At 37.1% G+C, this 14,749-nt stretch overlaps 1 protein-coding gene across 7 annotated transcripts in view; it reads left to right on the forward strand.

The window, feature by feature from the left end:
* The window catches only part of LOC127935241 (protein 4.1), a 46,866-nt gene that overhangs the window by 12,413 nt on the left and 19,704 nt on the right, over positions 1 to 14,749 (forward strand). For all 7 annotated transcript variants that reach the window (XM_052532933.1, XM_052532936.1, XM_052532935.1 and 4 more), the window contains exons 2-11: positions 2,047 to 2,447; positions 4,478 to 4,948; positions 6,829 to 6,933; positions 7,364 to 7,406; positions 7,515 to 7,590; positions 9,643 to 9,861; positions 10,094 to 10,181; positions 11,500 to 11,652; positions 12,286 to 12,383; positions 12,468 to 12,643. In XM_052532933.1, the coding sequence (XP_052388893.1) occupies positions 2,055 to 2,447; positions 4,478 to 4,948; positions 6,829 to 6,933; positions 7,364 to 7,406; positions 7,515 to 7,590; positions 9,643 to 9,861; positions 10,094 to 10,181; positions 11,500 to 11,652; positions 12,286 to 12,383; positions 12,468 to 12,643 (1,822 nt within the window). In that variant the 5' untranslated portion in view covers positions 2,047 to 2,054. The remainder of the gene's footprint in view (positions 1 to 2,046; positions 2,448 to 4,477; positions 4,949 to 6,828; positions 6,934 to 7,363; positions 7,407 to 7,514; positions 7,591 to 9,642; positions 9,862 to 10,093; positions 10,182 to 11,499; positions 11,653 to 12,285; positions 12,384 to 12,467; positions 12,644 to 14,749) is intronic.

Raw genomic sequence — 14,749 nt, forward strand, 5'->3', positions numbered from 1 at the left:
CTCACGTGCAGCTTTACTGAAGATGGTTTGTGTGTATCTCATTGGATTAGATTTAAGACTGAAAGTGTGATCTTGGTATAATCGGATATGGCTTCACTGATTATTTCGAAATAGACTGTTGCGTTCTTAAAGAGCACATAAGATTTACTTTGTCGTGTGTCTGTTGTGTATGTGTGTGCGTGAGAGAGAGAGAGAGAGAGAGAGAGAGAGAGAGAGAGAGAGAGCGTGAGAGGTCCATTCAGTTGTTGTTTTTCTGTTGATAACACTCAGGGTTCAGTGGAGATGCACAGAGGGCTGTAGTTGTGTGGCAGTGCTCTCAGCTCGTCTCATTTATGTCCGGTCTTCTGGTTCGCAGGAGTGATTGAAAAAAATCAATTCACTTTTTCGAACGATTCTGTGTTGAATCACGACTGTTTTCAATGAAATGTTTGTTTTATTCTAAAAAAGTAATTATTTAATAAGCTTAAATAAATAAATATAATTAACAAGAATTTACATTACATTTATCAGACGCTTTTATACAAAGTGACTTAAAGTGCATTCAGGCTACAGGTATGCGTTTTTTTTTTACCAGTATGTGTTTTCCCTGGGAATTGAACCCACGGTATTTTGCATTGCTGACGCAATGGTCTACCACTGAGCCACAGGAACATTTAAATATATTATTAATAGGAAAGTTCGTCCAAAAATGATTTGTCATAATCTACTTGTATTTTCCCAAACCCATATGACTGACTTTCTTCTGTGCAACACAAAACAATATATTCTGAAGAAATGGGACTGAAGAGTTTAGGCCTCAAAAAGACACACATCCCCATAAAGCATTACAATAGAAAACTATACATATATAGATATACTAGATTTTACATCTTTAGTTAACTGACAGCTTTGTGGGTTGAATGGAACAGTACAAAATTTGAATTATTCAATGAGTCGCTCATTAATCAGACATCAAGGCGTCTCTGATGAAGGGTCTGAGTAACCATATGGGCAGCTGGGCTCGTGGCCAGGGCACCATGTCCTGAAGGGGCAGCAGTGCAGGCTCTTTCACAATGAATCTACAAATAAAAACAGTTTTGCTGGATTGGGTTTGCATATTTCTTTGCATTAGAAAGTCAAGAAATTGTGCGCAATATTGGCCCAATAAGTGTGGACGGACACATATGGCCTGTAAAAATGCCCACACTTGCGGATCTTTGTATCTGATCACTTGTCTACGTTTCCTGTATTCGGTCCAGGTATGAATATCACAAGTGTGTGTAGAACTGCTGATTAGCTAATGGTACACACTTACAACACAGAGTTGTAAAAATGCAGGTGAAGTTTTTATTTCGATTTTCAACAATGCATTGTTGTAAATGTCTGATCAGAAGTCCTTATGTATCAATTTAGTGACTGTGATGCTTCTAATTAAGTGATATAAAATAGTGGCTAGTGTTTTACAAAATACATACGTTCATTTATATACAATACTCATCTCCACACCAATACAATGTGCAACTCTAGATTTTACTACCAAATTATGTGTAATAAGTAATTAAACTGTAAAATATTCTGTGAATTCTTGTGTTTTACAATCAAACTATGAAAAAACGAATAAATTCAACTTACACTGTGTATTTTATCAAATTATACACTTTAATGGATATTTTACACTTTTATGTAATATCTAATGTATAGTTGTATAGTGTATAGTTTAGTTAGCATAGTTTTCCTCATGTTTTGCTACCAAATATCAACTTTTAATATCTAAAAGTTTTCTTTGAATTCTAGTGATTTTCTTGAACCCGGTGAACGATGGGATGCACTTAGCCTCAAAAACGAAGTGTTGTTAGAGATTTAGCATGGGTTAAGGGCACTGAGCATCGTTTTGTTTTTTTTCAGACAAAGACAGTCTTACGCACTTACTTCCTATTGCATGCACACATTCTGAAGTGCCTAGGCCACAAGTGTGAAATAGTATAGCATCCCGACAGTTTAAAAATACTACTTTCAACATTGCTGTAAAACAGATACGTGACTTTAACTGAACGTCTCTTCCTCCAGTGACTGCCATGACCACAGACGAGGTGGAGAGCGTTCATAAGAAGCAGGTGTGTGAGCAGCAGCAGGAAGAGGAGGACCCCGCTGCACAGGAGCCAGGTCCCGCTGACACCGCTCAGGACAGCTCCTCTGGCACCTCGCCGCCCCCCGGGGGCTCGGAGGAGGAACAGCAGCTGAAGCCGCGCCAGCGCACCTCCGCTGGCCGCGGCCTCTCCCGCCTCTTCTCCTCCTTCCTGAAGCGCCGCTCACAGTGCTCTGACGGCGAGGGGGCGGAGACAGAGAGGGCCCGGGACAAGGACAGCCAGGAAGAACCCAAAGCTCCCATAGCGGACCCCGAGCCAGAACTGCGCATAGAGGGCGATGTTGCTCTAGACCAGCACTCAGTCAGCAGTGCTGAAAACCAGGTGAGACACAGAAACTACACGTGTACGGTTACATTTCTTAATTGTGCTAAAATTAGAGTCAGATTCAAAGGGTTAATATGACGCTGCCAAAACAACATTATTTTGTGTATTTGGTGTAATGCTAGGGCTGGGAGCGATATATCTAACAATATGATCATGCGCATCTAGTCAGTAAATCTGGTTCCGTGATTACGGTTAAATCGCTAGCACCTGCTTATAGTTAGAGCGGCATTTAATAGACAGAGCCGTAGATCACTGACCAGCTACGCAATATCGCGTTAATTATCGAAGGCGATTCATATGGGATAATGAACGCGATATTGCGTAGCTTGTCAGTGATCTTCAGTTCTGTCTGAAAACACTGACACCTTCAAAATGTCTCATTAGAGCGGTTCTAATTAAACATCAGCATTTCCCTCCAAATCTGTTTTGGCTAAAATAAAAGTGCTCCACATGAATAAATGCTAAGTCTTCTGAAGAAAAACAGTAAAGCATCTCCAAGACTTTTAAAAGTCATCGTAACCCTCAGCCTACTGGTGTGTGGGCTAACTGACAGATACGACCTCAGGGTGACATCTGGATGTTCACACTTTTATCATGTAGCAAGGGATGTCTCTGCAAAAGCAACTGAACTGTGGGGCTTCACACATCTCACATTCACACGTTGAGTTACGGTCACAAACCTCTGTGCAGCTCTCATCTGCTCCAGCAGCACAGTACACTAAAAGCTTTCTGAGAGGTTGTTCATACTGAAAGGCTGGTATTTTAGGCATTGCTAACTGCTGTCAACATGCTTCAGCTTTTTTTCCCCAATGCTAGCTTTTCATTATTTATTATGCTCTGTTTTCTCGTAATATTTGAATTGTTTTAAAGAGATGGCTCACCCATAAATTAACATTTTGTCATAATTTACTCACCCTCGTGTTGTTTATTTCTTCTGTTGAACACAAAAGAAGATATTTTAAGAATTTTGGTTTCCAAACAGTTGTTGGTGGCCATTGACTTCAATAGTATTTTTTTCCGTACTATGGAAGCCAATGGCTACAACATTGAGGGTGAGTAAATGATGACAGATATTATTTTTTTTTTGGTGAACTATACTTTCAAGGTACCATTTGCTTAGTTTATGTCCAAATTTTTTTGTAAATGTAAAAAAAAAAAAAAAAAAATTCAAGTTCAAAAGAAGTAGCGACAGATTATTTCTAGAGCATTGTGGCATACAAATGTGTAATGAAAAAGAACGAATTTAGGCCAGGGACATGGTTCTATTGATTGTTGATTGGATTGTGAGATGTGGACTTTGCACTCAAAAATGGAGGCAATTGAACATGAGCTAGCAGGAATGGGTTTAAGTGGACTAAATCATTGGAGAAGTCCTACATTCACCACCAAAGATACATTTTATGATTCAAAATTAAATGTAAATTAAACAAAAAAATTAAACATATGCACAAATGAATTGTTCATACGTGGATCCATAACATGCATTAAAAAAATAGAGTGAATTTTTATTTCATTCTGACGTCAGAAAGGTTTTTCTGAAATAAGTCAAAATGAGCCTGAAAAGTGATAGAAACGCATTAATGATGACATGAACAGTTGGATGTGGAGGAGGAGGCAACAAACTGAGAAATGAATTTACATTAATGCATTTGGTCAACTGTAAACAATCTCAGCCTAAATCAAATAAAACATTTAAGGCAGCAACTGAACTTGTCTTCTCACATAATGGAATTGGCTGTGCAAGTCATTTGAATCCTTAATGAAATCTACTTGGCATAAACTGATTGGTCTTTGCTGCATAGTGAGCTTGTTGTTCAACATTTACATTTTGTGGTTCTGAAACCCTCCACCTCCCCCAGCACCACCTGTATAGATCTGCTATAGGCGATTTCCTATGCTATTTGTGCAGCAGCAGTATGTCTTATATGCTCACAGAATCATGGTTGTACTGTCAGTATCAGCAAGACTTTGTACTTTTCCTCCAGAAAATTAGTTGTGTAATAATCTAAATATTTGTCTTCCTCCAGCAAATCGTAGCAGATCAGAAGGAAGACGCCGAGCTGGAGTCCGGCAAGGGAGAAATGGGGGAGAAGGGGGAAAAGAAGGAGAAGAAGAAAGAAAAGAAGGAGAAAGCAGATAAGGAGAAGCCGGAGAAGAAGGAGAAGCCAGAGAAAAAAGAGAAAGCAGAGAAGAAAGAGAAGAAGGACAAAAAAGAGAAGAAGGAGAAGAAAAATGAGGACAAGGCCAAAGGAGAGGAGGGAGAGAAAGACAAGGAATGCGAGAAGGAAAAAGAGAAAGTAGAGGAAGAGGCCAAGCCGGAAGATGCATGTGCGGCAGAAACAGAAGTAAAGGAGGAAGGAGAGATAGAGGAAGTGAAACAGGAGGAGAACACGGTGGAGGAGGAGGAGGGGAAGAAGCAGAAAGCATCTCGCCGGCCCAGGATCATGCACTGCAAAGTCAAGCTGCTGGATGATTCTCTCTTCGAGTGTGAGCTGGAAGTAAGCGACACACACACACACACACAGAGCAAACACCTCCTGCTTTTGTTGCTTATCGAGTGTTCGTATCGTTGTCTAGTCCCAGGAGAGTGACTCTGAAACTCGAGTTGCTCAAGGGCTTTTACTTCCTTTGCTAATTAACTCTCAGACTACTGAGAGACTGTTTCTGCTGATGTGACATTTCGGCCTGTTTTTGTCGCCATCGTACAGTGTGGATCTTGTCTCTACTGAGATAGCATCCTAAGAGAAACAGAACATCCCTATTAGCAGCAACTTGACCCGCAAGGCTCGCTTTACCTTCACAGCTGTCTCTGCTGTTAGCATGTTGCGTGCTAAGCTAACAATTAGATTTCCACACAAGAGGCATGTTAGAATGGAATACAACTATTTTTATTGAACATGAATTGTATATGACAAAAATAGTACGTTTCAAAAAGCAGGGTGCTACTTTGTCACATGACCTCCCTACTTTGCATGTGAACTAGTTATGATCTTGTAAAAATGTCTTAGTCTTTGGCAGTCTCACAATAGTAATGAATCAAAAACATGATGAACTTCCAGTTGATTCACCCTGGAAAGTGAAGTCGTACACATTGCATTGTGGGATTCAGTATCCAGCACAATGTGTTCGGTTGGGTACTTTGGGATGGGTACTGGGTATTCCATGCGTGAAGGAAATTTGCTTAATTCAAGTTTATTTGTAGAGGGCTTTTTAAACTTACTGTGCACAGAGTACATTTGAAATTATGGAAGCACATTTCTGTCACATATGAAAAAAAAAAACCTCATAGTCATGGCATAATATCTCATAATTTGCACTTTTTATGTCATAATCATGAGTAATGGTCATGAGATAAACAGTTTAAATTAACTTCAAAAATGTTTTCAAATTAAAATCATAGTACTGACTTTGTCATAACTGACTCTTAATTTTATCATTTTGATTTACTAGCAAAATTATGACTTTTTATGTTATAATTTCAAAATTTGTTGTTATAGTTTTTAAGGTATTTCTCATAATTTTGACTTAGTATCTCATAATTTTCACTTTTTTCATAATCATGAATCATGATTATAAGATAAATAGTTGAAATTATGGGATAAAAGAACATTGCCATATCTCATATTTCAACTTTCTGTCATAGCTATGACATTTTATCTTATAATTTCAATCACGACTTTTGTCATCATCTCACCTATTAATGTCAGTTGTTTTTGTTAGTTTTAACCTTTTCGTCATTTTGACTTTTTCTCTCATAATTCTGATTTACTGTCACAATTATGACTTTACTGGTAATTTAATATATGTAATAATTTGGACTTTTCATCTCATAATTATGACTTAGTATCTCATAATTTCAACTTTTTCTCTCATAATTTTGATATTACAATTCGGATTTACCAAAGCATTCTTTTTTATCATGTGTGGCAGAAATGGGTTTCCATACTTTATAGCAGAGTCCGTCGAATCTTGCCCTGGAGGGTCAGTGCGCTGCAGAGTTTAGCTCCACCCGTGATTTGAAGACAGTGATTAGCATGCTCACATGTGTTAGAGTAGCGTTGGAGTTAAACTCTGCAGGAAGGTGGATCTCGTGGGCCAGATTTGAGCATCCCTGCTATAGAGTGAAGGAAGAGGAAAATGATATTACAGTAGTATGCTACTCTGTACATTACATAACGTATTTATAGAGCTGATCAATTCATAAACCTAAAACTCTGAAGACAATTTCAAGCCATGGGTTCCCTCAGAAAAATGTCACTGTATTGGAGTCACTGTATGCTTAAAAATCATGATTTCACTAACAAGTAAGTGTGTAAGGACTACAGTTGTTGTCTGACTGAAATACTTCTGTGTTTTAACTACATGTCTTTGTTTCCAGAAACATGCCAAAGGCCAGGATCTGTTTGCAAAAGTGTGTGACCACCTGAACCTATTAGAGAAGGACTATTACGGTCTGGCCATATGGGAGACGCCAACCATTAAGGTGCTCAGGCAGCTTTTCTTTCTTTCTTTCTTTTTGATACAGCATGTTTTCTTCAGTTTAGATAAGCCTTTGGATAGTAATTACTGTCTAAACTGAAAGACATGCTTTTCTTATAAATTATGGCCGTATTGACTTACATCATAAGTTCTGATAGCAGTAAAACTCTAACATTAACTAACTTTAAAGTTTTAATAATATTGTCCTGTAATTTTCGAAAATAAATCGCTTGTAATAAACAGAGCCATTGTTCACTGACAAGCTGCGCAAAAACCAGATCATATTTTGCGCAGCTCGTCAGTGAACAAGTGACAAGATGCACTTTAAATCTTGCATGCGGTTTATCGTGCAGCCCTAGTGTGGATACTAATATAGCCATCGTTTAGTTCTTGGTGTACACAGGCCTTTAGATGCAGCTTTATTTGTCTTTCAGACATGGCTGGACTTCACCAAGGAGATCAGGCGGCAAGTACAAGGTGAGTAGCATCATGCCGTTCATCTCTATGACAAATGAAATAGCTATCAGAAAATCAGTGTCTAGGTTTGTGTAGGTCCTGTTTTACATTATGTTTGTATTTATCTAGGCAGCAACTACGATTTCACATTCAATGTGAAGTTCTACCCCCCTGATCCAGCCCAGCTATCAGAAGACATCACCAGGTGAACAGCACTTTATTTTACGTATAATATGAACCTCTTCAACCACCATCATGACTGATCTATAAAATATATAGTTCAGTCATGAAACTCTAGATGGCGCTGGCTGATGGGGTGTTAACTTAACTGAAAATATTCAGAGAGTAAAACGACTTGGCACAAGCTGATTGGTTCATGCTGCATATGCAGCCAATGAGCTTACTGCCTTTTATTTAAATTGCTGGCTAGTATTCAGTTCTCCGAAACCCTCCACCTTCCCCAGCACCACCTGTATAGATCTGCTACAGGGTTATTTTATATGCTATTTGAGCAGCAGCAGTACGTCTTAAATACTCATGGCACCGTATCGCCATATGCACATGCAGTAAAAAGTTCTTGTACTTGCTTGTATAAGCAGCAATTATCTACAACTACAGCAATAACCAACAGCAGCAGCAATTCAGCAGCAGCGTAGCAGATCTGTTCCGGCAAGACCAAATACATTAACATATCATATCCATCACTATGCTAAAATGTTGTGAGAGTTGTTATGATTGAAATAGATTTTGTGGTATGGTTTAGTGGGATTATTAAATTGCAAAGGCTGTGATTTAACTAAATAAATACATGTGTTGCTGTATATTGTGTTTTAGGGTGAAGCGCAGCACTGTGATTATTTAGTGTAAAACCGAGCCTGGGATGCTGAAACATCAAATTACACAGTGCCATGCTTCACTCTTGAAGGGTTAGTTCACCTGAGAATGAACATTTGTCCATCTTCTACTAACCCTCGAAGCATCCCAGGTGTACGTGGCTTTCCTCTTTCAGAATAATCCAAAGTTATATTAAAATTTGTCCTTGCTCTTCCAAGCCTTTCAATGGGGGAAAGCAGGTGTTTGTTGTCAACTGTTCAGAAGACGTGAAATAAAGTGCGCACATAACCCTTTAAATACACATTGCATAAATGTATTGATTGAAATCACAGCCTTAAGCGCACTAAGCAAAATGGACAGTACGTTTGTAAATGAACACAGTGCCAAGCTTCACAAACATACAACATCTTTATTTGTTGGCTATCTGATAAAATAAACATTTGATAGTGAAATATATATATATATATATATATATATATATATATATATATATATATATATATATATATATATATATATAAAAGCTTTTAATAAATACAAAATTTTACTTACAACTTGCAATATATTAATATATTAAGATTTTTCACAATAAGAAAAAAAAATAGAATTATTATTATTTTATAGTCATATTGAATGGGCCAACAGTGGAAATGCAGAATATTAAATTTTGTACTCTTTCTTTTTTCTATCTTCATGGCTACTAAAAGAGGTTTGAGATGGTTTACATAAAGATTATACCCAAGTGTGAACATGCACATTTTTGTTCAGTCCTGAACTTTAGTAATAAAACCATTTTTGTATGTTTTTATACTTAAATGCATTGCCCTTTGAAATGATCTCAATCATTGTAGACGTTTTCCGATATTGTGCATCCTTAGCTAGAAACAAATAATTTATCAGGAGTAACAGAGTAGTGGAAAACCCTACTAAAGTACCTCGTGTAAAAAACTGATTCAGCAGTGGCACTGCTACTTCATTTAAAAGTGCCACCAAAAAAAAAAACAGTAAGTGCCTTTAGTGATTTTACAGTTGGAATCACAACAAGAATAGTTCAATTCATTACAATCCTCATCCTTACTGATATCCATTTCCTGCCATGGAAGATAGGAGTCTCTCTCTCTCTCTCTCTCTCTCTCTCACTAATTTTAAAACTAATCTCTGATACTTGCCAGATTAAATCATTAATAAAACTGAAAGCCTCCTGCTGTTTCCTACCAAGTGAACATGCAATTCTCTACTTTCATTATCACACTCGTAAATAACAAAAGCCCCCTCACCCTGAATAATCACAGTGACGTCACTTTACTGTCGTCATGATAACAGGTCTGGACTCTTGTGTATTAGATTTCACAACAACATCTTGTCCTAACTTGTAACATGTGATAACTTGGCACATAATGTCTAAATGATTTGCGCTCTGCAGGTACTACTTGTGTTTGCAGCTGCGGAAGGACATCAAGAACGGCCGGCTGCCCTGCTCTTTCGTGACCCTGGCCCTGCTGGGATCTTACGCCCTGCAGTCTGAGCTGGGCGAGTACGACCCCGAGGTGCACGCCACTGACTACGCCAAGGAGCTCCAGCTCATCCCAGGACAGACCAGGGAGCTGGAGGAGAAAGTGATGGAGCTGCACCGCACATACAGGTGATCATGACTGCTTCTTACTGCTGGGCTGATGATTTACACACAAATCTATATTCATAAATATGGGTTAATACAGGCAAAATAAATGCACATTTACAGGAGGTTAAGATTCAAATATAGGTATTTGCACTTTGCTTTTCTTTAGCAAGGTTACGTTGTTATGACACCCTGAATAGTGTATTTTGTAAACATGCATTTCTTATTATTTTTGTTTGTTTTAATTTTTCTACAGATCTATGAGTCCGGCTCAGGCTGATATGATGTTCCTGGAGAATGCTAAAAAACTGGCCATGTATGGGGTTGACCTCCACCAGGCAAAGGTACAGTAGATCGACACCTTTCATAAATGTGATGAATGATGATAAAAACAAACAAACAAGCAAATAAATAAATTATTAAATAAAAATGGTTAACCTTCAGAAAATGTTGTTGGTCATTAGTGGTGTCCAAAAAAAATATGTGATTTTAAAATATTCGTCGAATTTAAAATAAAAATCCACAGTCGAATGCAAAAACCTTATCTATATGTAAAAATATATCTCGAGACTTTATAGTGGGTTTTTGTTCCCCTTCCCACTGCTTCTCATTTTGTTAAATTAAAAAATGTATTCTGTGTGACTGGCTTTCCGCCCTTTGTGTTTAACTATGCATGCATACATGACGCTGTTTTGTTTATAGTTGTTTAAGCAACTTAATTAATTATGATTTGTTTATAAACATTATTTTAAATATGCATTTTTTTCCACAGTCATGTTTTCTTACTCTTTGAATAAACATGCATTAGTAATATTTTGCTCAATGCACCCTCTTGTGACCTCAGGGGAGAAGCCAAAAACTTTTCTTCACCCTAACTGAAATTATGCATTTTAAATTTAAATATAATTCGAATTTAGTTTTTCAGCTATTTTGACAGCCTTGTTTGTCATATTAAATATTAAATATGTTGTTTTATTGTATTTTTTAAGAGGTTTGTAATGCATTCTAATATTTTCTTTAAAAAAAAATGAAATAAACCTAAATATCAAATAAATAAATGTTATTTATAAAAATGCTTAACATTCAATAAATAAATAAATAAAATGAAAACCTATTTCATTTACTTTACATGAAGTTGGTTTTGTAATTATTGATTCACTCTGGATAAAAGTGTCTGCTAAACGCATTAAATGTAAATATAAATTTATTTTATATTTAAATATATTTTATTTAAATATTATTTTTTTTTTACTATATAGTAATACTAATAATACTACTACTACTAATAATAATAAATTACAAAAATACATTAAGTCTCCCTTTACTGAAGCATGCTGTGACTTAAAACACATTTAGTTCCATGTCCCAGTTAGACAGTGTGCCTTCCCCCAGCACTGATTCTTCATCGATCTGAGTTCTCGTAAAATCATCTGTCAGATGGAAATATCCTTCATCTCACAGGAGTGCTTGTGATGTTGCATGTCCTCTGATTTGGTAGCTGAAACCAGGTCAATCTGTTTGCATCAAGCCATGGATTTAAATAAATTAATGGAGTTCACTTTTTAAAAGAGAAGCAAGGACGCCCCATAGTGGTGGAACTGTGAAGATGCAAAATCTTTGTTTATATGCTGGGTCTATGTTCTTTTCTCATCTTTCTGTCAGGATCTGGACGGAGTGGATATAATGCTGGGGGTCTGCTCCAGTGGCCTGATGGTGTATAAGGACAAGCTGAGGATCAATCGATTCCCCTGGCCCAAAGTCCTCAAAGTCTCCTACAAACGCAGCAGTTTCTTCATCAAGATACGGCCGTCTGATGTAAGTGTACACAGCCTTAGAAATGCCAAATCGGTTCAGCTCGCATTACCTTTTATTTTGTTTCGATGTCATTTTTTGATGCTTTAAAATATATTTTTAATTATTATTTTTCTTTCTTTATTTTCTTTATATTCTTAATCATTCATTTTTATCATTTAAAAATATATTTCACATTTTATTACTCATTTCTGTTCTTTTAAATAAAATTACATATAAAAACATAATCAAACTTTTATTAAAAAACAATTTTACTGTTCCTTAATATATATATATATATATATATATATATATATATATATATATATATATATATATATATTTTAAATAATTGTATTGTATTCTTTCAGTTTTAACCATTGTTTTATAATATTATCCAGATATTGATGTTTGAAACATTAAATTATTTATTTATTTACATTGTCAGATGTTTGTTACAACATATTATAATAAAATGATGTTTAAATGTATTAAGTTGTCTATTTTTCACTCAGTTAACTGGAAATTTAAATCTAAGTGCATTATCTTTATGGTCTCATATACATCTTTAAAAAGAGACACATATACTTTTTTTCCCCATAGTTATTAATTTTAGAATGGTATTTCAGACGGTCTTTGTTGTACTGTGTTTTTTAGCTGGAACATTACGAAAGCGCCATCGGCTTTAAACTGCCCAACTACAAGGCCTCCAAGAAACTGTGGAAAGTGTGTGTGGAGCATCACACATTCTTCAGGTATGAATGTCAAACGGTACATCATCACACCATGCATTCACATCTTGATTTCACATCTTCATCACGTGAACTCTGTGGTCTCAGGTTGACGTCCACAGAAGCGGCCACCACTCCCAGGAAGTTCCTGGCTCTGGGGTCCAAGTTTCGCTACAGCGGCCGAACTCAAGCCCAGACCCGTCAGGCCAGCTCCGTGATCGACCGGCCCGCACCACATTTCCAGCGCTCCGCCAGTAAGAGGGCGTCCCGCAGCTTAGATGGAGGTGTGTCAGCAGTCATTCGATGTTGTTTCGATATACACTCCACTAACTATAAGTAACGTTGCAACTCCATGTCAACTAGCAGTCGTTAGAGTATTAATAGACTGTCAGGTTAGGGTTAGGAACATAAGATGATGTGCACTTCAACGTGCAGAATGTCTACAGTGGACTATCAATATAACAGTTACCTTTTCTCTTTTTTCTGCATTTACTGTAGTCCGATCTGATTGCGTGTGGATACAGATGGTTAGATTGAAAGTAGAGGCAGATGTTGTTGGATTCTGGCCAATCACTGCCTGTCACATTGGGGAGTTCGATCACGAGTCCGACACTTGCTTTTGCTCTTGTTTGGGAACTCTTTTGCTCTGTCTATCTCCGTTTCTCAGTCTCCTTCCAGTTCTGTAATGCACTTCTCATGGGGAGGTTCAGACTCTTTGTGTAAGTTGTGCTGCAGGTATTTGAGCTGGGAGCAAAAGTCATTTGTCTCTGCTGGCTTTGCGCTGAAGGACGGATAGACTCAGCATCCAGGCTATTTGTGTCAACAACCTGATGCTGGACAGCTTTCTCAGTCCTCAGGTGTGGGTTTTGACTCTCGACTCCTGCTGGCCTTTTTGGGCTAGAAATGTTAAGTCATGTTGACAGTGCAGTGTATTTCTGAAATGTGCATGTGACTCAAACGTGTGTCAAGTCCATTTCACACTAATGCTGCTCTATAGGATGCCTCCATTTGGCTGAATTAAAAAACAAAAAGCAAGTCATACTTCATGGGAGAAAAGTCAATCCCAGAATGCAGAGCCTTGTGAAAAAAAGTACACTTTAGCAAACTTTTAAAAAGAGTACTAAACTAATGCAGTGAACTGAATGTGTTATGTAATGTTTTTACACATTATTAATTACACACTTTAATTACACACGTTACTGCGATCCAGAAAAACCCCCCTGGTTAACCCATTGATAATTTAACCATTCAGCCCCCAGGTAGAACATGGATGCAGATGTAATTACTTACTGCAGACTGTAGGTTATTTACATACATATATATTTTTTAAACATAAATCACACCATATTCAGTTGAAGCAATCAACACATGATCCTCTCTGAGATGCTTGTAGAAGAAAAAGCGAGACAGATTGCTGTTTTGATTAGTAGTTTGATTGACAAGCTGTTTCCTGAGACATTTAATTGAAGGTAAGTTGGGTATTGTTAATTCTTAACTCCCAGAATGCACCGGTGAAGAAAGATGAAAGTCCTAGAGCTGTAACGAAAAAATATATATCATGAAAAAAAATGATTTTTTTCTGCTCTGAGCTGCACTCTTCCTGAAACCCTTCTGATCAAATTTTAATAAAATCACTGTATGAAATTATATGTAAAGATATTTTAAATATGAAGTATTTAAGTCTAAATTAAGTGGTTTATAAAGCACTCTCTCGTTGCTAATTACTTCATTTATATGCTATTAACATGCAATGCAATTAAAGCTGCGGTAGGTAACTTTTGACGCTCTAGCGGTTAATAAACAGAACTGCTTGCGTCTTGCGGAAGAACATCGTAGCCGGAACTACTTCTCTCTGTTTATGTCTATGAAGAATCACAAAGGTACTGGGTTACTCCGCCGCGGTACCCCCGAAGCAATCTAAAATAGTGCGAATAAAACCACTTATTATAGGTGCACCCTAGTGATTCAGGACAAGCTAAAAACACGGTTTGGAAAATGGATTCATGGTGTACTCGCTTATTATATACATTTTTCTACATTTTGAACACAAACAAAGTTACAGACCGCAGCTCTGATTGGTTGATTCCTAACCGGGAGCGATGGAGTTTCTGCAAATAGCAATAGGACACTGGGAGGAGCCGGAGGAGCTTGATCTTTTCACAGATTATCTGTCTCAAATTCTACTGTCAGGACGTAATGACAGGTTTAACAAATATATAAAAAATATATTTTTACAAAAGTTACCTACTGCAGCTTTAATGCAAATGCAAGTAACAGTACATTCTTTTCAAACTTAAAGGTACAATTTGTAAGATATCCCCAGTAAAATATTCAAAAACCACTAGGCTAGAGTTATATATTTTGTACAGCTGATTACTAACAATATCTCT

This window comes from Carassius gibelio, chromosome A19 (assembly GCF_023724105.1).
Source record: "Carassius gibelio isolate Cgi1373 ecotype wild population from Czech Republic chromosome A19, carGib1.2-hapl.c, whole genome shotgun sequence".
NCBI lineage: Eukaryota > Metazoa > Chordata > Actinopteri > Cypriniformes > Cyprinidae > Carassius > Carassius gibelio.